This window comes from Haplochromis burtoni, unplaced genomic scaffold, assembly GCF_018398535.1.
Source record: "Haplochromis burtoni strain Fernald_Lab_line unplaced genomic scaffold, NCSU_Asbu1 Contig_145, whole genome shotgun sequence".
NCBI lineage: Eukaryota > Metazoa > Chordata > Actinopteri > Cichliformes > Cichlidae > Haplochromis > Haplochromis burtoni.
The window spans coordinates 442,775-467,857 of record NW_024582506.1 but is presented as its reverse complement, the minus strand read 5'-3'; the positions used below and the strand labels follow the sequence as shown (position 1 = coordinate 467,857).

General features: G+C 39.7%; 1 protein-coding gene across 4 annotated transcripts; it reads right to left on the bottom strand.

The window, feature by feature from the left end:
- Positions 1 to 844: 844 nt before the first annotated feature.
- Positions 845 to 23,451, bottom strand: mfge8b (milk fat globule EGF and factor V/VIII domain containing b). 4 transcript variants are annotated; one of them, XM_005931647.2, is made up of 11 exons: positions 23,247 to 23,451; positions 14,785 to 14,907; positions 14,460 to 14,591; positions 13,784 to 13,816; positions 8,397 to 8,510; positions 7,285 to 7,466; positions 6,842 to 6,997; positions 6,373 to 6,517; positions 4,477 to 4,679; positions 4,231 to 4,386; positions 845 to 3,644 (listed from the first exon to the last, which is right to left on the bottom strand). In XM_005931647.2, the coding sequence occupies exons 1-11, from the start codon at positions 23,314 to 23,316 to the stop codon at positions 3,501 to 3,503; spliced, it is 1,458 nt and encodes a 485-aa protein (XP_005931709.1). In that variant the 5' UTR covers positions 23,317 to 23,451; the 3' UTR covers positions 845 to 3,500. The 4 variants fall into 4 exon arrangements, with proteins under 4 accessions (XP_005931709.1, XP_005931710.1, XP_005931711.1 ...); XM_005931648.2 differs by having other exon boundaries at positions 4,477 to 4,661; XM_005931649.3 differs by lacking the exon at positions 13,784 to 13,816.
- Between the last annotated feature and the right edge of the window lie 1,632 nt (positions 23,452 to 25,083).

The window sequence follows — 25,083 nt, the reverse complement described above, 5'->3', positions numbered from 1 at the left end:
TTCTTTGTCTGTTGTTTGTGTTTTTGTGACTCATTTTTGTTCTCAGGTCTTTCCTGACAAAGACATTAATCTCGCTGATTAAAAAAAACATAGGATCAACGTAGGGATTTTGAAAGTACTCTAAAGGTTAATAAGTAAGAAATAACTTGTAAAAGCAAAGTATTCCCTCTGATAAAAATGTTTGTGTATAACAAAGTATATATATGTGGCAAAAAACAACAACAAAGAGACAGGTTCTCAACTCACACCATAGCTGCCAGCAAGACCAGAGGGAAAACAGCTGGTTTACTTGGGAGGGCGGGTCGTAACTGGATTTACTGCTTTTTTTACACAATTAGCCAGAATTTACTAGTTAAGCAGCTAAATTTTATTATATAGGAGCAGTTCACAACAACAATCATCTGAAGGTTTTGCTGGAGTCATTTTCCACAACATTTACCTTTTGTTTGTTCAGTTCTAGCAAAAAAAAAGCCCAAACCGACAAGAATCTAACCGCCACCGTGTCACCATGTGAATGCATTTTCATATGATTGCAATTATGTGGGTCAAACCTTAGAGGGATTTCCCTACTTGGGAGTGACCTTCGCAGGCTGTAATGAGAAAAGAAGACATGCCCTCTTTGGGTGACGATACATTTAAACAGGCAGAGTGGTAAAAAGAAAGACCCTTGGGGTGTTTAAATGCTAAACAGGCAAAAACAACCCTCCACGCTCCTCATCTTTTGATCTGCCACCTTTTTAAATGGAAAACAGGTCCAATTAATTCAGCATAATATAACCTAAGTCTGCCACCCAAAGACAGATTTAAAGGTTGCTGCTGTAACAGTCAAGTAGCCCCCAGTCAATTCACCATGACAGTTTTTCAGTTTTCTTTATTTATTCGTTCATTTTAAAAGATACAAAGGCCAAACACAAGGTCCTCTTAGAAACACAAGACTGGAATAATATTTTTTTTTATTTTTTTTTAAAAGCTTCAAAACCAGCCAAAATTCAGCGGTCAACAGTCAGTAACTCATAATACATAAAACACATCAATATCATCAGTTTCTTTTTGATCAATCAGAAAAAAAGCCAGAACAGGGGAACAAGATATCTATAACTTCAATGCTGATGACTATCTAGAAAAAATGTCACCAGTAAAGTGGAAACTTAAACTGAGCAACTATTAACCAATAAAACGCATGCAGACGTGGATAAGAGGGCTGCCTGCTGCCTGGAATCATCTGCGCCGATAATAAATACTGTACAGTGTTTGACACCGACATCTATCCGCGACCTCTCAGTGGCACTGCTGTCCCCTCATGCATTTTTTAGGGATCCTGAATTAATATTTATTGTCATCAAAACTAACACAGTATAATATTGCACAAGCCCATAATTCATAATTCATGGGGTGGAAAGGTTTAGAATACTGTGACAGGGTGGCAGAAAGCTGATGATATGGAGGCTTGTGTCATGTCCAGTGGAAGCGTTAAAATCAGCTTTAATTTGGTATCTTATCAGCAGGGCTGCAGCTTTGAACTGGAGGCATAATGCTGGACCCAAAGTAAATGATCTGCTTCAAACATTAGCGTTTACCAATCCAGGCAGATCCCAGTACAAACGTACTGCGTATATGAATGTTAAACCCAAACCCCTTCCCCCCTACACACGCACGCACACCACTTTCAAAACTCAGTTTAATCCAACAGACACTGAACTGCAAACTTGATTTCGCTGCTGCTTACCTCTACACATAACAGCAAAATCTATGTTTGTTCTTCAATGCACAGCACAGTTTTTTTTTTTGGTTTTTAATACTTTCAAAACACGAACATAAAAGTGCCATAAAAAAGTGAAACTGTGTGAATACGACTAGAAGCAGGGCCGAGTGAGTGAGTGAAAGAGGAGTGTTCAGTAGCATTTGCTGTACATTTGGAGCAGATCTACCTTGACCTGAGACGACATCCGTTTAGTTTTAGGCTTGCATCTGGTAATACATATATTTACAGATTTAATACTGTTATTTCAGTAAAACATAAGTTGAGTAGGGGGTCCAGATCTGAGACTTTTATAACCAGAACACAAATGTGACTTTATAAAAGTAAAATATATCTGCTATAGCTAATAACACATGAAAGACTGCAATAACTGTAAAAAAACAAAAAACATTTTCTGAGTGATCTTAAATGTTTTGAAAAATTTTATCCCCTCTAATGACTGCAGCATGTGTTTGAACGATTTGCAAATAAAGAAAAAAGTGTTGTTTTTGTCTTTCATATATTAATTACCTCTTAATTATCTTAAACCTGCTGTCTTTTGTTTAAAATATCTGATCCCGGGTGTCTCCTCAGGTATTTTAGATCACAAGCGAAGTGACTCTATAGGTTTGTAATGATGGAGACTTAAACACATTTGATTCCTCTTTCTGTTCTGTGTGTCAGCACCAGTGCACCATATACTAGATTTTTATAAATACAACAACAACCTGAGGATGTGCTGGCAAAAAAATATGTGTGGATTGCATCTTTATTTGAAGCATCCAGGTCAAGAATTTACTCTTGTACAAAAAAGGAACACTATTCTGTTAGTGGCTGCTATACTAAAGCTTGGAACTAGATATTAAATAGATATTAAACATCTTAAAGCAGCCCTGAAAAGGAACAAAAGGTTACAAACCAAGAATTTAACTCTTTAAACCACTGGTGAGAAAGACTAGTACTACTCTAAGACTGACCTTGAGATTTCCAGTCTCACATTTTTTTTTTTTTGCCAAGCAAAATAAAATATTACAAGCTTTTAGTTTGTTGTGAGTAAATTTGGTCGTTTTTTCAAATAAAAATACATTAAAAAAAAATCTGGTTATTTGCCAATATGTTAATCATATATTAATTATTAGATATTATATTCAGATTAAGTTTTGTCCATAACCCTCAGTGTAACTTCAAAAGATAATATATATTCTGTGTTTCTTCAGGGGAGCTCAAGGGTTCATTTAAAGGACATGTGCAAGCTGTTTTAATGGAGCGTATATACATCACCAGCTGTGGGTCTCGGAGGTTCCATGTTCCACAAAGAACAGATTTAAGATCAGAGTCCAGGTAGCACCAACTGGTACAGCAGCAGTCGTGTTACCCCTGACCTCAAACACGGGGATTAGGGACACAATAATTTTATTTATATTTTGCCAATAGATTGGATCATATCTGTCCATAGATCTGCTTCCTGAAAAGATCCCAGATTTGGTTCAGGTGGAAAAGATGAATGATCAGTTCAGGAAACAAAAACAGAGGGCACACGTGGACTTCTGGTAACACTGGTTAGGGGCAACAACTCCCACCTCCGGCCAGCCAGGGTTTAGGTCGTGGTGTGCTACTCTAGTGTTTGCTGCCCTCTAGGGCTGAGAGCAAGGCAGTGCAGGTGTGGCTCAACAGGGAGAAAGAAAGGAGGGAATTAAGAGGGAAGGGAGGAAAGCAAAGAGAGGGGAAGGAGGTAGAGAAGAGGAGGTAGGGGGGGGCAACGCTACTCGTCACAGCCCAGAAGCTCCATTCGCAGGGTGATGTGGTCATGCCACTCCCACGGCAGGATGCGGACATATCGGGCGTAGAACGGCGGCTCAAAGATGTTCTTTTTGTGAACGTTGTTGTCGCTGTTGCCTGGGAAAATCTGAAGAGAAGAAAGTGATTAATTAACACAACAGTTTCACATGTTGTTGCAACAGTAAAACCGCCTTAATTTACTGTGTGAAGTTATTAAGATCCATTAAGATATTTTAGTTGCAAAAGTAAAAAGGAACATGGGATCTAAAACCATTGTCAACATAAAACACAAAATTCAAAATGAGATCATAAAGTCATAAATGTTTTATTGATTAAATCAGAGCCACGCCTCAGTGTGACCTAATCTGGCCGTATACTGCCTGCATCTGCAGATCAATAGATTTTTTGGATGTAATGGAAATGAATACACACAGAAGACTAATCAGTCCCAGTGACAGCATAACTGGCTCCAGATGCAGACAAGTACATCAAATACAGATTTCGTTGTTATTCAGTTTTTTGCTTTATTTAATTATTTACCGATTACAAAAAACACACGGTTAAAGTAAGAGCTGTTTGGGTACCATGACTGGAAGGTACACAAGATTGGGCAGATGGTTTTAATGTTGTGGCCAGTCTAGGTGTGTTAAGTTTTACTCAGTAATTAGAAGAACATTTAAATTCATTTTGTTCCCTTGTGCTGTTGGACCGACCTTGTCTGTCTTTGTGGTCTCGTCCTTAACTATGGTCCACAACTGTCCATCATCACTGTGGGCGACTTTGAAGGCTGTGACAAACTGGACAGAGCCAAAGTCTTTGGCTCCCTGTGTGATGATTCCTGTGATCCTCTTGGTAGACTGAAGGTCAACCTGAGGTCATAGACAAAAGAAAAGAACCTTTACATGAGTAGAATGCATTAAATAAAAACCAGTGTGCAACTCTGGCCAGTCTTCTCCCACCTGTATCCACTCAGATCGGTTGTTGGTAGCAGCAGTCCAGGCGTTGGTCTTGCCCTGTTTGTCCAGCCGGGCGTAGTGAGGGTGCCAGGTGAAGGCCTCAATGCCCCAGGTGCGGAAGGTGCTGGAGGCTGTAATCTGGCGATCAGACACCAATCTGGACTTCATGCCCATTGGCTCTGAACAACCTGAAGCGTTTGAATACACTGTGGAGGTGAGACCAGGCAGAGAAGAAGAGACAAAGGAAAGAGAGAAAAGAGGAATGGAAAGAAAGAGAAAGAAAGAAAGAAAGAAAGCATGATAGACAGAGGACGGAGAGGAAGCAGCCCAAGGCCAGCCAGTGATGCAAAGCAACAGACAAATGAGCAAGGACAAAATGTGGGTGTTTCTCAACTCTTTGTTGCGGCTGGCTGGAATCATTTATATTTCATAATGTATTGACCTAACCCTTAGACCAACTACATTTCTTCTACAAGACAGTCTTGCTATTTAGCTGCCATTTTAGGCTAACAACATTGGGCTTTTGTCTAAATGAATGTTTTAATTTCATGGGGACATAAAATCATATACTTGGAGTGCCTGGCTCAGCTCACCAGAGCACTGCCATGTTTGTTCACACCAAGGATAAAAGCAAGCTAAAAAAACCCACTACATACACTTGCCTTCATCTTCATTATGAATACTATTAGTTATGCCCATCAACCCACAGTTTAAAATTACATGAGCTTCAACTCTGAGCATGCAACAAGATGAATGGCTTATTAGTTTTTTGGTTTTGCTGGGCCCAAAGATTTCTACTTTTCTTTGTTCTATAACGTCTCTGCTCTTACCCAATCACACCTGAGGCTGACAAACACCCACTGGATGAGGAGAACATTAGGTTTTACAGTGACTGGAGGTCCACAGTATTCTTACTTTATGTAATTTTACATGTGCAGAATAAAGACCTTAAAAAAAAAGAAAAATGCGTGGAGCTCAGTGTAATATTTAAAGGCTGTAACAGACTTTTAATGAGTGATGGGTTAGTGGAACAGCTGAGCATGCATGTTAAATGAACAGGGGTCAAAGCTGCATGAAAAATATTTAGCACAAGCAGCTGAATATTAAAACAGCATCTTTACAGTTGAGCTGATTCACTCAACAGCGTTGAAGCAAGTCAGTGAATGTAAAACAAACAGTGCTAGATTAGGTAATGAGCATTTTGCATTAAAGTGAATGTGAAAGTATTAGTATGTTGTAAAGTGATTAAACCAAAAACACATGCTGGTCGGGATCTCGTGTTACACAACTGTGGAATCATGCAGAAACTGAAGTTCAGTGGAAGAAGAACACACACTGATAAGAGACAACAAAGAGAAACAGATGTCTGACAGTGCAACGAGGCCAGCAAGACTGAAGGAACTACATGATAATGATAAAAGGAAAAGAAAGATGAATATGCTTCTACTGAAATACAGAAGACTTCAAAGAACCACATATTACATCAGCCTCCTGGGGTGACAACATTGGGACGATGAATATGATGAGTCTTTTACCAATTAGCATCCAATATGTTGCGGTATATATATAATCATATGGTTTTAATAAATTCTTTAGGGAACATCTTAGACTCAGACAGCACACAGCTGCGTTCAGAGCTGGCAAACAGTATTACCCTGCGCATGACATCGTTTGATCATGATTAACCGCTCAATGCAAAACTGAAATAATTAGTGACAAAACATAGGAGATAAATGCCAGCAGAAAAAAGGCTGTTGGATTTCCCTTCCTGAAAACTTCCTCCCACATTAAGCCTGCATGTTAAAAAGCTTCTTTCAGTCACTAACAAACCTCAATAAACTGAGAACCTAACATGTGTGCGCGGCATGTGTACAGCGGATGTTTTCTTTGTGAATTTACCGTTGAGTTCACAGCCCACCAGCTCCATGCGCAGAGTGCAAGCCTTACGACACACAACGGGAATGATGCGGATGTACTGGGCAATGATCGGGGGGTCAAAAATGTTAGTCTTGGTGCCGTCATTGTCCATGTTCCCCACAAAAATCTAGGAGAGAGGTGGGAGCAAGCAAACTGTGTCAACTGCACCATCAGGTGAGTGTTAGCAACCATTGTTAGTAGCTTTGTGACCTATCTTGAATAAACTTCTGCTTTCAAGCTGATGCAGTCAAAAGTGTGGCATTATAGTAACCGTAGAGTATTACCAGATTTATCTGTGTGATGTGTGATATATTATTTATTTGTAAAGGAAAGTCTTTTATCACTGTGGAATCTGTCTTGTTTGGAACAGTTACTGCAATTCTAACATAAAGCAATGGAAACCAGACTTTTCAACTAGAATACTGTGTGTTTTATTCTTCTGTTGCCTTACATAGTCTTTTCTCTGTCCATCTGTTCTGTACATGGTGTATGTCCTGCCGTCCAGGCTGGAGGCCACCTTGAAGGCCTTGATAAACTCAGCTGTGCCCATGCGACTGGCGCCCTGTGTCACAATTCCTGTGAAGCGCATCTTTCTTTGCATGTTGATCTGGAAATGTAGAAATGGATGATGGTAAGATGAGTCTCCCTTCCCTTTAAATCAAATAGTTTTCAAAATCTCAAAAACATAAGAGGTAAAATCAAAGCAGTCCAAACAAAAAGCTCTGCATACTGTGAGAATATGTTAAAAGTTTATGATTGAAATGCATTTGTTCTAAATCTCGATGATTCCAGACCCTAATTTCTCACCAGCCTTTATTTATTATTGTCAGTCTACATGGTCAGTTTTCTAACTGCCTGCGTTACACTCATAATCTACTGTATAACTATTCTCACTTGGATCCATGGGTTCTTGTCATGTGCAGCAGCACTCCAGGCATTAACCAGTCCCTTGTTGTGGAGGCGGGCAAGCTCAGAGCCCCAGCGCTGCAGGCCCAGTAGGCTGTAGCGGACTGATGAGGTTGAGATCTGTGACTCGGCAATGCCCCCTCCCTCCATGCCGAGAAGAGAAATACAGCCTGAAGAAAGAGCCTGGAGTTAGGTTAGAGTTTATTTCCATTTCATTTCTGTTTCTGAGATATGGAGCTGAATAAACATTATGTCACAATGCAGTCTTCACGTTCTTCACGTGGTGCGAAGCCTATGAGATAGTTTTACTTTTACTACGCCTCACTCCCCAGTATCATACCAGTCTTGGGGTCTGATATGTCAGCAGTGCTGCTGCCCTGCGTGGCTACCTGCTGATTCAACTCCTTCACAACCCCTGCATCCACCTGTACTAGTAATCAACCTAATTTATATAGGTGACATGTCTGTGTTGGTAATGTAATTGGCAGCTAGAGGCTCTATAGCAGATTTTCTGCTGTTGCTTTTTAATTCTTCACTTATAACCAAAATTGTGTTTTCTTTGACAACAAAACTGAAATTAGTTTATTATTTATTTATTAAGTCCAAGTGAATGTCTGTATCAAATCAGTACCAACAACACATTTCTCAAGTATCATATTCAGAAGAATTGGCTCAAGGGATGAAGAACTCCCCCCAAAATTCTGCATCTGATGGTCACCAATGGAGAGGCATGTAAAAAGTCAGTATCTGGTCTCACACACGTGATGTGTATGCATAACTTTTACTAGCCTGAACCATAAAATCATTAGGGATGCAGAGCACTGAATCAGCCTAATTGAACAAAGCATTGATTTCGCATTTTGAACAGACCATCTTTATGTTGAGCATTGATCATCATAAAACCCCAGCAGCTTGGCCACCATCCCCTATCCTCTTTAGTGTCGTGCACTTCCTTTAATCACAGTGCTTCTGTTACATTAGCCATATTAAAGCTAAGAAGATATGGAGTTTTTTTTATTGCCATCTAAAAAATGTCTTTGTTTTTTAGCTATTTATCCCTCAAAGCATTTTGTCATACCAAGTGCTTGTCTGACACTTACGAAGTTGGCAGTGTTTTCCTACATAAGGGGAAGGGCAGTGGCATTTGAAATCTCCATCCAGGTCTCTGCAGGTACCGCCATTCTCACATGGCTGTCCAGCGCAGTCATTTACATCTACAGGGAGATAAATCACAGTCAGTGTTGTTACAGGACAGGTCAAGGTAAGTTTAAAAGCAGATTATGGTTAGAAGTGTGAGTGAGCTGCATATCATGCTTGAGAAACAGAGTTCAATATTCAATCATCTGATTTACAGTAAGGTCACCTCATGCTGTGCCAGCAGAACTGGAGCTGTAGAGAGGTTAGTGAGACGAGCTTAGTCCTTAGTCAGAAAATGCAAACTTGACAGATATATTTGACATCAAAGAGACTACTGCACATGAGATCGTGTGTTTTAGGTGTAGATTATAAAACAAATCTCCCAGAAGTAAATGTGTTATTATAGGAAATCTCTGACTCCATTTCTGGATGCTCAAAGTAGAATAGATGATCTTCTGGAGAATCATTTCAGTGCCTTGAATGTGTTCATTTTGCTGTAATTCTTTGCATCACCTCTTGATGGTACCCTTACAAACATTATGTGTCCCACTTAAAAACTGTAGCACAGAGAGGGGGACAAATCAGCAGAATGAAAATGGGACTAAACTCCTTTTCATCTCACCCACCACAACTGTCAGTGTGACTAAACCGGCACTGAAGGCACTCTATATTGACCACATTCAGGACCAAGGCACAAATGATGCTGGTTGTACAGATGACTGCACACAAAAAGCAGAATTTCAGACCAAATCTCTAAAGCTTTAATCCTGAGTGCTTGTTATTACGCAGGGAAATGCACGCAAACAACTCAGCACATTGATGTAATGTTTCTAACCAACAAACACGCACACACAGCAGCATCTTCCTGCCCACATGCTCTCTCTATAAATAGCTCTGTGTCCAAACATTCATTTTCAAACGTCACAGGAGGAATATAGTCATTTTGAAATGTGCATCCGCAAACTCTGGATAATGAGGTCCACAGCTGTGACACTTCTAGCTCGGGGAGCTCATGCTACATCACATAAAACTGACTATTTTAGCAGCTGAATATTTTAAACGCATGTTGCAAATAGCCTCTTAGATCACTTTGTTGTTGTGGAAAAAAAATGTTAGCAGCTACCTCTGTCTATATCCAGGCATGCTGGTATTTCCTGTATCAGAGCACTTTTACATTTTACTATAACAATTTATTACAGCATAATTGTTTTTATTATTATTATTGTTTAATTTTTTTTTACATGCACTGGATCGTTACAACATTCGAAACTACAGAAACAGAAAAAAGGAAAATAAAATAAAATGTGTAGGATGAATGTAGCACATGGTGTATGAATACTTGCACTTTGCTAATTCATGGGTAGAAACAGTCAAAAGTTAAAGGTCAATCTTCCATTTTTATTTACTTTAAAACTTATTTAAAATCAGACAGCTGTTTTCTGGGGCGAGAGGCTTTGTGGGGACAAACTGAGTTCTTGCCACAAATAAGTGAGAAGATCTGTGAGGTTTCAAAGAAAACAAACCAGACAACATTAGTGAGACAAACTCTTGTCAAGTTCTGAGGAGCGTCAGCTGGTGGCCCTCCTCCTGTAAGAGGATTGAGGACCAGGAGGACCACACAGCCTTGTCAGATCCAAGCGCTAATCCATTTATCCATCTATCTGATAAAAGGGGGAGGAAAGAAGAGAGGGAGAAAACAGGCAAGGGAAATGTTGCAAAATGTATGACCTGCACGACTAAAAGAAAAACAATACTGACTGTTCTGTGTGTAGTAGCATCCCAGTATCAGCTAACTGTTTGTACATATAGATTTTAGTGGGACGAGTGCGTGGTAGCTAAACAGGCCAGCTCTTTATGGCTGGGATCCAACAAACCCTATCACGTTTAAGGGAAACGGCACACTAGCACAATATTTAGAGTGTCAATATCTGTCTCAGCATGAAGCGAAAACCAATAGAGATCTCACGTGGCTTGTTTGAAATCTGACCCTGATCGAAGCACAGCCAAGGTCCGCTGGCAGCGCTTGTGGTGATCACCAAAGCTGTCTGCATCCTGGATCTGTGCTGCAGCAGAGTGGGATGAGGTGCCAGCTTGCATCTGACAGTCCAAACCTGCTTTGGAGTTACTCTTTTAAAAGTGTCGTGTTCTCCATACCTCACAGTGTGAGACTAGACCTTACAAGGTTCTCAAAGTGAGCTCTGAAACTAAACGATTGATGTGATTTTACAACAAAACAGAAACCCTTCTCCACAAAGACAAAGAGTAGCAACACACCAAGGACGTTACTTAAGAACCTTCTGAAACTTATTTATATGAAACTGCTAAACTCAGTATAAATGCTAGCAACGTTCGACCTTATGATTTTTATGAAATTTAGCACAACTATTAAACAGGAACAAAGTCATTTATTCAAACTAAAGCCAACATGAAGTGACAAGATTACATATTTTAATCACTTCTCATACTGTTGCCATGGTACAGTAACCAAGAGCTGCTCTTAACCCCAGTGGCATTATTAAATTTTTAAAAAAGGCTGAAATGTGTTATTTTCTGTGTGCTGTGAACTGGACAGACTGTTATAGCACAGCCTATAACAGTCTGTCCCACCATAACACCAAAGCTTCTATAGTGAAACATTTTACTATCTATATTACTGCATCTCCACACTCTTGTATGATGTATCCATTATTCATGACTTCATGTCCTTGTGGCTTAAAAGAAAAAAGAAAAGAGAAGGGGAAGTTTGACGGATTTCAAGGTTCCCTGCAAAACCCTTCTAAAGTTAGAAGTAATCTAAAGTTAAACACCACATTATATTTACATATTTACACAAATGTGGTTGGTGTACTTTCTTGAGGATCTTGGGCAAAGCCACTCGACTCACTACAATTTCAAATAAAAACACAGCAGGCTCCTCTAATCTATCATAACTTCATGGGTGAATGCCATAAGTCTAGTTTTTTTTAAAGCCAACTCGCTTAATAAAATTTTAAGTATTACTCAAATATGTATACTTATTTAGTGGACGGAGAATGTTTTACTTTTGACAAATTCCTTTTACTTTAAAAATAACTTAATGTCAAGGACTAATATAAAAAAAATACATAATTTTACTTCACTTCATCCATCCAAGCTGTAATGTCTTTATTTTCATGGAAGCAACCTCTATGGTTAATTGTGACTACCCACCTTTACTAGTCTGTTTGTTTTTTACCTGTGAGGCTTCAGCCTCTTATCAAAACACCTGACAGCTGTGTCGTGATTCTTAGGATCATGTAGTGATTCCACATAAGCTGCTTTGAGTTCCTATTAGGTCAACAGGGTTTCTTAAATGCAGACTCTAGAGAACCAAAAAATATATGCCAGGCACAACAGAGTTCACGACGGCACAAACACACATGAAACACACACCCTGTATTCCACAGGGGGCATGTGTCCCAGACTGTCCGCACCACCACATCCTGGGAGGAGTTGAAAACTCTCCCAAAACAAATGAGAGATCAGAACACTCATAGACACACCCTTTTCTGGCCTCCGCACTGATTTCCAAGAAGTCGGAATAACTGTTCGGAAATGTGGGATTTAAAGACTGTAAGAAGAAAAAGACTCTTTCCCGTACTGTTTGCATTAATCTGCTTCGGTCTGAAGTGAAAAGCATTCAACATCCTTCTCTCTCTCTCTCTCTCTCTCTGCATCTCTATAACCCCCCACCCCCTCCCCGCCACCACACACACACACACACACACACACACACACACACAAATTCTGTACAACCCATAAAGGCTTTTAGGCCAATTTGATAGGACAATCAGAACTGCTGCAGTCAGACCTGAGTAGTGAGTGTGACATTGTAAGGAGGGCAGACTTAATTCACTGTTCCGCCTCCATGTTCGCTTTTTCACCCGGCAACAGAAGCAGCGCTGACGTTGCTAGCACTCAGCATGGACCGCCACTTTCTGTTGGCTAGACTGGCACGAGGGATAAACCATGTGTGTGTGTGTGTGTGTGTGTAAGTGTATGCTAAACAGTCTGTACATGAGATCATGAGCTGCGTGCGGCTGTTCATGTGGGATGTGCAGCCCACACGTGATTAAGCTGTTTTCCAGTAGATTTCTTGTTCCTTTGATGTGTTTCTCAAAAGAATTTTAGGCTGCGAATCTTGAAGTGGAGTTGAATGGTGCCATTTTGTACCCCCCATTCCCCGATCAGCCAATCTTCCACTTCTTTTCTGTTTCTATTTATAGTATTTTTTTCCATGCAGTAGTTTGTGTGAGAACATCATCTCCTACATCTGGCTTCCAGTTTGCTGACACCTGCTTGTCAGGCTTTGAGCTTGACTGCTTTCTGATTAGCACCATCACTCCAATCACAGACTCCCATGCATTACCAATCCTATACAGCCTCACATTTCTGAATATTTTATTTTTCTGAAGTTCTGGCCTCATATTTCTGTCTGAATGTGCAAGTGTGAAGTGAATGTGAGAATGTTGGCTAAATGTTTAACTACACTACATCCCTGGGTTCACCACAGTCACCGGTTTTCTTCTTCCAGACTCCTTTTGCTTCACACAAACCATAGGAGCTGGCTGCCATGGTAGTTACTCCTTGCCCACACACACAGACATATTTTAGAGCACTTAAACTGTCAAACAAGTCATCAGAAGCTGTAAAATGAGGGGGACCTTTATGACCCAGCAGTCCTCAGGGGGGCTCTCAAACAGACATGGTCAAATAAATTCCACTCCTCATTATCCCTGAGGCATCATCTAATTAGTGTAAATGCCTGCCCCATGGAGGGCTCATACTCTGGCAGCTTAGCTAACATTAACTGCCAAATGACTTGTGAATGTATAGATTTTGATGAGCTGTGATTTGTGGTTTTTGAGGGGAAAAGAAAACAGAAACAGATTCCTTGGCTATGGTTTCTTAAATGAAAAAAAGAATGTCTTGAACTTAAATACACTCTGGGGACTGTAAATTAAAATAGATGAGAACTTGGAAGCAACCTAATTGACTCAGCGGGAATGATGCACAGCTTCACTGATATCTGAGCAAATGTTTTAGTATAACAAGACCCATCCCATCAGGGTGGCTGAACTGATTAAAAGTTGGTGGATCTGATGCTAAAATGATATCACTGCTGTTTTTGTGGTTGGCCTTGATTCATAAAGGACTATTTGTGCTGAGTTAGAGATAATGCTGAACTCAGCGGTTCCTTTGTCTATAAGTGTATCTGTGAATGTAGCCAAATTCCTCAGCCTCCACATGCAGCCAGAGCGAACAGAGAGAAGTTGGATCCAAGAAGGAAAAGAGATCAAAGTGCAGCAAACACTCCTGTTTTCACTGTTACCTTTCTTTGAATTTAAATCTGCACCTTGGACACCTAGGACAGAAAAGCACACAGGTTCACACAAAAATACACTTTGAAGGTCTGACTTGTAAATGAGCTCTTTGAGCATGTGTGGTAACTGTCACTCTGCTGCCTTCTCCTGCAAACAGTAACCATCTGTCTGTGTGTGCAGGGGTGGAGGCAGCTGCAGGAGCGCAGCACGTTCCCATCCTTGTTTCGACTCTTTCAGGCTGACCCTGTTTAAAGCAACCTGGTCTGAGTGACGTCTGAAAAAGGATGACAACTGTCGGTCTGGTGGCCAGTACTCACAGCAGCTGTCTCCATGTTAGTGTATCACATTACACTGATCAATGTGGACGTCATTAAACATGCCAGTTAATGGCATGGCAAAGTATGTACTGCTGGTAAAAAACAAACAAACAAACAAACACACACACAATAGTAGCACAGTGGCAACACTGAGACTTAGGTCTGCTTATTACAATTTTCTCCACAAGTAAGCATCAGTAGAAGTAAAAAAAAACTGTTCCAACATCCATTTTTTTTCAATTTTCATTCATAGTTGGCCTTCATTAAGTAGAGTTATTACACTACAGCAGCTCTACAAGGCCCACAAAATGCCTGCCAGTATTTTATATTTGCAACCTACAACAGTCAAGAGGGAGCACAAACTTACTGTTCTGGCAGTGAACTCCATCAAAGCCTGGCTGGCATTTGCAGACATACTCGCTGAAGACATCACCTCGGCGGGAGTGGCCCGTCACCTCACAGATGGCATCATTCTTACATGGATTGGGGTTGCAAGGTCCTTTGGGTATTGAAAAAAGAGCCAAGTTTAACAGAGTTTAAACAGTGTTCTATGTAATTTTTTTATGAAAGGGGTTTAACCTTGATTTAACAAAATTAAACTTGGGCTTCTGAAGTGGGGTATGCCAGAAAATGTTTAAGGAAAAACTAAGCAGTAAACTGTGAATCAGTCATCCTGCAGAGGCATAACATACCAGACTCAGTCTCATTGCAGGTTTCTCCAGAGAAGCCATCAGGACAAATGCAGATGAATGGAGACCCTGCCCCGGTCACACAGGTCCCACCATTAGTGCACACGTTCACCTCACAGAAATCACCTGCATACAGAGTGGAACGGTGGCAAGTTGAGTAATACATTTAAAATAAACTACTCTGCACAAGAACTGATAAAAAAAGTACGTTCTTCTAGTGGGGAAATTGAATTAGATTTTTTTTAATGAAGCCAGCGGTGGTTTATTTGCTTCATTTCACATTTATAAATGCTTGACAGTTTACTTTTTCCCCTCAGCAAACATCTGATATCTCCAGGAGAATATTTCAGGACAGAAAATATGCTCACATACTGTAGGCAGGTTTAGCATTGGCTTTATGCGTCTTTACAATGAAGAAGCTATCCCTTTTTCACAAAGGAGTAGCTCCATATGTTAACATATTTTTAATAACAGATGCCTTCCTGACACAACCCCAATTGGATTTTTTGGTCTCGTCTTCCTTACAACAGGGATCCTTCACTGTTAGGTGTATGTGCAAACCACCACACTATGGAGCCACTATACATGTTTTTACTAATATTAAATTTTTGCTCATTTTTTAGCATTACAACTATAGTCTGAAGCCATTCAGTAAGAGTGTAACAACAATTAAACAACTAAAATGATGTTGTTCTGTTATCATATTTCCATTCTATTCCCATATTGTGTTTCTGAAGAGTAAACACCATGCTGCAGGCTGGAAGTGAGGGTTTTAAAAAGCTGAGTAAGCCATCACTACACTGTAAACACCACACAAACACTGGATGCTTCTACCAGAGTGTAACTGCTGCCAAGCCTGGACCTGACAATCTGGCTGCTCTCTGGGCATGAGGGAAATCATGTCAGCTAGTGTTCGGCGGAGGGGGAAAAAAGAAACAGAGGGTTTGTTGTGGTGTTTTAAGAGCATCATGACTGAATCAGGTCTGATTCACTCGCAGAGTTTTAGTCCAACAAAAAAGGGACGCCTCTAATTCAAACTATGTGTTACGTCTATTTGAGAATTACACCAGTGAAAAAAGTACAGTGAATTAACAATGAGCAAATGGGTATTTTACTTCCTGCATGCTCTATCAAAGCGCTTTTTCCTCCTCCTAAAGCAAACTTAGCGAGAAAGCATCTCACACAGCCATCAGCCCTTTATAGGGTTTAAATAACAAACCACATGTAATGACAATTTTCTGCAAATTGATACATAGTATTTTGGAAATCAACTTTAAAAATGACAACTCTATATAGCTATTTTGACACTTCGAATAATACAGAGGAAGTCAATGATTTAGCGTCTTATAACACCCAAGAAGACAGAGATGCCTTTTTAAGCAAACACTTTATCATCATTTAGATAATTGTTAAGGAAACTGAGGTTGGACCCCTTGAGACAAACTAGTGGTTTAATCACCACAGAGTCTGCCATACAGGCTAAGAAAGGAGTTCTGACCCTGTGTTTTGGTGGAGGGAATAAATATTTTTCCCCGCCTTCTAATATAAAGTTAAAGAACTGCATTTTAGCTATGCTGAGGGTATAATTATCATAGGCCACAGGGCCATAGCTAAAAATGGTATTTTGGAGAGACTAAATTTAATGCGCAAGGCCGCATGCTTCTAATGTGATCACACACATCCTTAGTTGTTCTTAAAAACAAAAACAAAACACAGAGTAACTTATTCAGTGCAAACTCTAGCCAACGTCGGAAGCACTACTCTTCAACGTGCACAAATGAATATTGTGTAGTCTGAGTATTGCGTAGTCACTTATGACAATATGGACCTCATTTGTTATTACCAGCAAACAGCACTGAGGGAATTGCAAGAATCAGATCCATTTTACAAACATCCTGTTTGACTGTTTATCCATGAAGTGCCCAGCCCACGAATATCCCGGGTTATCTGTGCTGCATCCAGTGTCACGGCCCTTGAGTGCTTTCACATCTCGTGGGATTCTTAGGAAACAGGCCTGCCTGGCAGCACTAACAAATCCTTATCAAACAAAGTTGCTGCCTGTTTATCTTTGGGAAGGAACACATCCTCCCTTCCTCTGGAAACCCAACAGATAAAAATGAATAACAAAATATGTTTACAAAAAATCAAATAAAGTTTGCAACAATCGGCATTTTATCTGTCTGTTTGTGGTATGATTTGACTTATTCAGCTGAAAATCTGCCTGGGTGTATTGAGGAAATGAAATTAATGACGCATCAAGTTAATGTGGTCCGCAAAGAGGCAGTGACCCAACCTGAAAAAATCCCTACAATGACACCGTTGTCAGTAAAAGTCACTTTACTGATGAGTGAAATGAGTGAAACTTTTGTTGTTCACACCTATTCATTTTAAGTATAATGAAATTGAAGAGTCACAAAGCAAACAAGTCATGGCTCTGAACTTAACCAGTTATATAACATATTGTTATATGCTGTGCAAATGCAACCACATGAACCCCAAGCTCTGTTATACTCTTCCAAGATACTTAAATCTTAAAAATATGTTTAAGTAAATGTTTTCTGTACTACAAGAGTACAGATATAGATGCATAATATTTGCTACAGTTATTAATGCAGTGAAAAAACAAAAAAGTACATCACTTCTACAAGTACCCAACATGGTGCCCCACTAAATCTAAACCACAGTGACAGATCAGGAAGGTATGTGGAGTGATGTTTGGCTGGAAAACCCATTTCCACAGGGCATTGTTTCTCTCACTTTTTATGAGTCACTGTCTGTGCCTTTCCCATGATGCCCCAGCCCTAGATTGAGGTCCAAACAGGGAGCTGGCTTTGGTATGAGCGTCTGTGATAAGTGTTGTGTTTACTTGGGGGGGGGGACCAACAGATATTTCCCACATCACAGAAGGAGGAACCTTTACAGTTAACCAGCAATCTCAGTCAATCCTCTGTACCCTCTGATCACAATACAATTCAGATGGATAGACTGGAAAGAAAATGAGCACTTAACAAGGATGAGCAGGCTCCACAACAAAGGACTTTTTGGACTTACTGCATTTAATGTGCACCTTGCAAAAAGTTTCTTTCATCCGAATTACCCCTGAGTTATCAAAGGAGACTTGGAGAAAAAAAAACCCAGTGGTGCACAAAACGTAATACACTTAGACAGGTTAAAGAGACATTAAGGAATTACCTTATTAAATGTTTTCAAAACAGGAGCTATCTGCAGCCATATGGAAGTAACTTGACTGTGGTCTGAGGGGTGATTAGTCTCATCAGCTGTATGTTAAGTGCAAAGAATGAGCGAGACCTGTCAGAGGTCAGGGGTTTGGAAGTCAATAATCTCAAAGGTAATGTCTCCATACTGTTGATATGCATGGTGAGAACAGAAAAACAGAACAGAAAAAAGAAGCGGACATGAGAAGTTGTTTTAGTGCAGGACAGAATGCAGCAAGGCACTGATACCAGTGTGTTACTGACGATATAACAACCTCATTTCTGGACCCAGGCATCTCCTCGACTGTGTGAGGCTCACAGCATTTCAACATGATGCTGTCAATGTTTCACTGTGGATATCATGCTAATACCAAACCATGCAGCAACATATTAACATGAGATCATGTCATGGATCTCAGGCGTTCTCTGTGGGGTTTTTTGTTTTGTTTTTTGTGTTCTTGCCATATGCCATAAGCACTCGTCCACTGTGGACCCTCAACATGTAGTTCTATTGAGAACCCTCCAAATGTTACTAGTATTTCGTTTTCTGGCTTTGTTTACATGCAAAGTTATATAAGTGCTGTACTTTTAAAAAAAACAAAAAAAAAACTTAACCTTTACATCAAAAACAGGCTCACCTTCAAATATCATACAAATCTACAAAAAACAGATTTAAATACAATCATCTTTACACGTTAACTAACTGGTTCATTTACCGTTAACGTCTCATGCCACTAAACCTAGCAAGCCTTGGTTTAGTTTACTATAACACCTAGGAGAACAGCTACGCTGATTGTTCTAATGGAGCTAAAAGAATTCAGACCATTTTTTAAACTTTCAATGGCGTCTCAGTGCTCATTTTCTATTGGGAATTGGAGGACCATTTGGATTCAGAAATGGCTAATGGTGTTGGTCTTAACAACTGGACTGAAAAGGTCCTGGGGTTTGAAAACAGCAAACATGCTGTACGCTGCTCTGACGTCCACACACTGGCATGCCAGGTCATACAGGCTGGCAGGCGAGTGTGGGAACTCAGTGTACCAGAAGGAGAAAAGCTTACATCATGTCCAAACACACACACACACACACGTCCAACCCTTGTTAAAACAGTTAAGGATGTGCTGAACTATAATAAAAATTCCTGTAGTACTGAGTGCTCAAGGAGCAAGCAGGGGAAACCTAAACACACAGGAAGTGGATGTGTTATGGCTGCCCAAAGAAGGTCCTGTGATAACCCAAGCCTTTTCAATATTAAGAATCAGCGGGACTCCAGCTGCAGGTGAGGTTTCTGTAATCTGCATTTGCTATTCTAGAGCACAGCCATCTGCTACTGCTCCCAAGAAAACAACAACGAAGGCCAGCCGCTAAAAATACACACTCAAACACACAGGCACACACGAGTCATGCACCATCAACAAAACAACACGCTCGTCTGTAGCTGACTACAGCTGAAATAGAGATAATAACTCCATAGTAACAACAGTCTTAACTGGATTGCTCATTGGAGATGTAACCTTTGTGGCAATACCGTCAATAATTTGGCGTTCTTTTCTCCGACCATATGAATACAAAAAGTTTGTATAAACAACTCCTGATCTTGGATGCAAATCCCATCAATTTTCTACTTGGCTCCAGTGCTGAATGCACAAAAGACTGCGTGTAAAATATTCAGCATGGCAGATTGGAAAGTGGGGCGACAGACACTAATAACGTGTCCCGAATTAGATGATATTCCATATTGTTATGAAACATTGATTAAGGAAGCTATTCAAAATTCATATGGAATTAAAAAAAAAAAAAAGAAAGAAAGAAAGAAAGAAAGAGCCTGTCCTGTCCCCAAGGGATTTGGTGGGAAAAGGAATAATAAAGTCGTCACATGCTGAAGCAGACAGACGCCCAAGGGGAAGACCCAGAACGCGCAGATGGTTAGACCGAGCTTTGATATGAATGAAGATTTCCGTCACACATTCACACACATGGAGATGAATAAACTCCAAAAGCAAAAAAAAAAAAAAAAAAAAAAGGACATAGAATATATAAAATCTGACAGATGTTGTCCTCCAAAGCTCTGTGTTGGACCAATGCACAGCCATGCCAGTCCCCCAAGACAAAGGATGTGTATAAAACACGGATGTAGATTGTGAAAAGTGAACCAAACTGAACTGTCTTAAATCTGTACTTTTTCATGGTCATCAAGGGAGAAACTGATGAGTTTTCATAAATATTCCCAGTCCTATAGAAGTCTATGGGAAACACTTTCCTGGTGAGTTTATATTAAAAAGCAAAAAAAAGCAAAAAAAAGAAAATAGTCCATCTATCCATCCAGTAAATTTAGTTATGCTCATTCTAAAAGCCAAAAAGTTTATCCAGGGTATGCTCACTGGGTAGCAACTTTTCAATCACAAGTTGTTAGCCAATAACAACAACAACAACTAACTACTAAGTAAGTAGAACCTTTTTAGCAGAGTCAGATCAAAATATATGAAAAGGTAATAAATCCAATGTGCACTGTTATGAAAAGCTGTTTCTTTTATATTACTATTATTATTTCAACACAACAATGCAGAAAAAGTGAGAATGGGCTGGAAAAAGATACTTGGGTAAAAGTAGTAATGATGCAATCAGAAAGTGTGTAAAGAAGTCCAGAAGGTCAATATACAATAAAAGATATTCCATGGGTTATATGTTCTTTAATACAAAATAAGATGTTAATAAATATTAATATTGAAAAATATTGAAAAATTTAAAAATATATATATATATATACATAAATAAAAACAATCCTAACTAAATTATTCCGGAAAATCTCTTCGTGATTTTTTTCTGCAACTTCGAAGAAGGAACATCATCACTTTAACAGGAAATTAAACTCCTTGTTGAGATCAGATATCTCACATTTAGTAAGACCAATATCTACCTGATCTATTAGCAATTATCTCAGACTCACAAGAAAATTTGTAAAAGGAAATTATTCATACACACCTGCCAACATGCACAAGTTATACACATACACACACAGTGTCCTGACTATATTTAGCCCTGGTTCCGTCAGCTATCCTAAGTGGTCTTGTCATGAGAAAAAGATTGCCTCAGCTCTGACAGAACTCAATTTTCCACTTGTCTTCCATCAGCAGCTAATGAAGAAGACAACCAAAGCACAACCTGCTGAAATTAACCTAATCAGGTCAAACGCAGAGTGGGAAAAATCCACTCAGCTCTTATTATGGCCTCTAAACATTTTGCATGACACAGCAGCAACAAGTCCCCCCCCCCCTTCATTGCTGTCTGTAGCAGAGATTTGAGCAAGCGCTGGTGTGGGTGGAAGTTCGCTGGCACGCTAGGATCTGGAAAATTGACTTCACATTGTGGTTGGGTTAACTACACCTTTTCTCCGCAGCTGTCCTGTCTGTCAGTCTTGAGGACTAAGAGAACACGGAGATGTGCACTTCACTTCATTCATTTCGGTTTTAGCAACAGACGTAGAAATGTTCATGAAACATTTGTGCAATACTGCACCTGGGATAAGTAAGAGGAGTTGTTTATTATCCATTAATTTCACTATCCTTCAAGTCAGAAAAAATATGGTTCTCTTAACTACCAAACAGAACATATCTTCAATTATGTCTTGCTTTTTCCACAGCAAGTGTTTCCACACAATTGATGAGCGAAAGCACTAAATCTACAAAACAATACAATAAAACTCACTAAGAAGCACTTAAGCACAATGTGTAGTTCGGATGTTATATTATAAGCAAAGCATAATGCATAAAGTATCTATTATAGGATTCATGTTGGCTCGTCACCAAACACAAGCACCATAGACACAGCCAAGGCACACTCTGTTTCTTCTGGCTCAAAACAGCTATTTGAGGGGAGACTTACACATAACAGCTAGTTCAGTCCACCTTCAGTAAAGCGAATGAGTCTTTGCTACTTTGACAGGAAATAAAAGTGTAATTTCCTGATATTTCTAACTATCTTACAAAGAAAAGCATGGTTTATGCATTAGTAAACTGCAATTTAAAAAGTACAATGCTGGTGATTTACCTCTGGCTCTGAACAAAATCTCTGGTGGGTGTCAAAAGGCAGGAAAAACTCTTGACACAGAAGCATTAGGCAGATAGTGAAACCATGACAAGTACAACAGTCATGCTATACTGTGAAAAAAGTAGCCACTTCTACGCTTCTATTTTCAAATCAATCTAACTCTGTTCTTTATTAGTTTATTTTTATGCTTTCCAACATATTTTCAAATACATCTGTAAAGAAGAAGAAACTGCTTTGACCTCTGATACTGAGTTTCAATCCCTCAGGACGACTAAGCCAGTGGCTCACTGACAGCTGAATAGACTATAAATCAAAATGTTTAATCTGGAAAGCAATGTACTATTACACAACAGTAATCCAAGTTATGAATTTCCCTTTTTTTTCAATATGCAAATGGTGGGAAATGATCCTTTTTTTTCTTCCTTTTTTCACATTTGGAAAATACACCATCATACCAAGGAAAACACATGTGACTCCTTTTCCATTTGTGTGTGAGCAGAAATGGAGGCAGTGGAAGTCAGGCCATTTCAGCTTTTGTCCATCGGCCTAAATGTGTTTGATGCGTGGAAAAGCAAACAAAGACAAGCGCCAATGGCATAAGGTTAACACTGGATAAGTATAATAGCCACCGTAAGTGTGTGTATGCTTCTCTTTTTAATAAAAAAAAAGGGGGGGGGGTTGTCAATGCGCACATGAATGCCTCCAAGCGTTGACTCTGTAAACCATACAAAACCTGGAACACATTTAGATCTCATCAGCTACAGACGGTTAGTTGTTTTTATGTGATTATCCTTACAACTGCAATCCTCCCGTTTCACAACCAGCCAGTGTCCCACTCACCACATTCCCACACGTCCTGTCCACTTATTCAAGGATTGCTTGAACTTGCACCTACAAATGCCCACAGCTCCATTATTCCGGCGATGAAGTGAAGGCACCACTTGTGCCGGGGTGTGATTAGCGCGCGCACACACGCACAAAAAGGGGGGAGATAGGGGAAAAAAACTCTGAGGTGTCAACAACTAATTTATACTGTGTAAAATCAGAAGTGACGAGAGGGGAAGCAAGCAACCAACTCAACTGAAACAGTCACGGTACTGGACACTGTGGGCTGCGGTCTGAGCAGTAAGGACTGTTGACAGTAAAGACTGATAGTAATAGAACAAATGTTAAAACAGGGAGAGAGAGAGAGAGGTAACTTACCGTTTACCCCAAACACCAGACAAGCTGTAAAAAGTTGCAGCCAAAGGAAAAACCGCGTCTGTTCCTTCATACTTCTTGTTTTTGTCAGCCGTTAAATAGCTGTAGTTTGTTAGTTTGATGGACAACTGTACGGTTAGAGTGCAACGACAGTCTGGACGTTGTTGCTACGGCGGCTCGAGCTTGTTGTTCGGCTCTTACTCCCAGAGAGCAGGCGTGGAGAAGGAGCACGTGTACCTCGGCTCTCGGCCAATCGCAGCCTGGCATTTAATTGTGACCCCGCCCCCCGTTTAAAAAAAAGTCACTGAGAAAAGTAAATTGATCTGCTATGGAAACAAAAGAAGCTATTATAGCTAATGGGCTGCACTATATCTAAATTTGATTTCATTCAATTTTTCAATACCAAACCTTGAGGAGAAAATCATTGTTTACATTTTAGTAACATTTATGTATTACGAAGGTGAATAGGTCTGCCAGTCCTTGTAGTAAAATGCTTTTCTCTGAGTTTGAGGGACCAAGAGCACCAAGAACCACGCATCTTTATTTTGACTTCAGATACCAAGCCAACAGCAGTAGTGAACTTCAAGAACCAACTTCTGATAGCATCACCTTTGGCCACCAAAAGGACGTCCTTAAACTCACACTCTTTCCTTGACAAACAGTTTGATTACATTTTCACATTGTATGAGAGTTACAGCTAACAGGGACAAAAACAGCAACGCGTGCTGACAGAAAAGTTCAGGATATACTCAAGAACTCAACTCATTATTACTGCTGTTGGACAGAAGTAAGCTCACTGACCCTTTGACCCAAATTAGACTTCATCAAAACGTTTTACAGCCTCCTCCAGAGTAAATAAACATGCACACATATTGACAGCTAAGCTAAATTGTAGCTACGATGATTCAATTCAATTCAATCCAATTCAATTTATACAGTGCCAAAAAGTCACACAAAGGTGCTGTGTATTTTAAGATAAAGACCCTACAAAAATACAGAGAAAACGAGGTGACTTCCTATGATTAAACACTTGGTGACACTGGGAAGGAAAACCTTCCATTTAACAGGAAAAAAAAACCTCTGCCAGAAACCAGTTTGAGGGAGGAGCAACCATGGGTTGGGGGTGAGTGAGGTGAACTGGGAGGTGTAAGAAAACAGAATGTATTTTACTGTAATCTACAATCTGATGAACTCTAGTGGTAAGATTTTACTAACTTTAACAGTTCAATCAGCATGCATTAGCATCATTTGGTTGTTTTATGGCTAAAGTCAGATTTGCTGTATGTGAATTCATTATACATACATAACAGCTTTATATGATTACAACAGGATGGATAACAGATGGGAAAAGGAGCTATAATCATGTAAGGCCTAGACCACAGCATTCAAAAAAATCCATATGAGTTTTTGCTTTAATTGTAATGTATATATCATCTATATATGATATATGAATATGGTCTAAAATGTCAGATTTACTATCGCATGTGAGAGAGTTCATTGATTCTTAATGTTCTGAATAATGTTTCTTGTATCCAAAAATGTTTGAAACACACTGAAATATTTTATAAATATTTGTAATATTTAAATGAGTCCCATTTTTCTTCTAAAACAGAATTTACATGCATTTAATTTGCGTCATCATCGTCACCATCAGTACAGCTTTAGTCCGTAATGTCACTCTTTGATGGAGCCCTGTTGATGAATTGCAAGTCTATTCACAAAAAGTTCTGGGAAAATTTCCATGATGTGCCATGCATGAAATTCTCTTCTGACATGCAGATTAAGGCCAGAGATTTATTGTATCAAGCCATCTGTGGGTGTTTCTGGAACTGGGATCCAG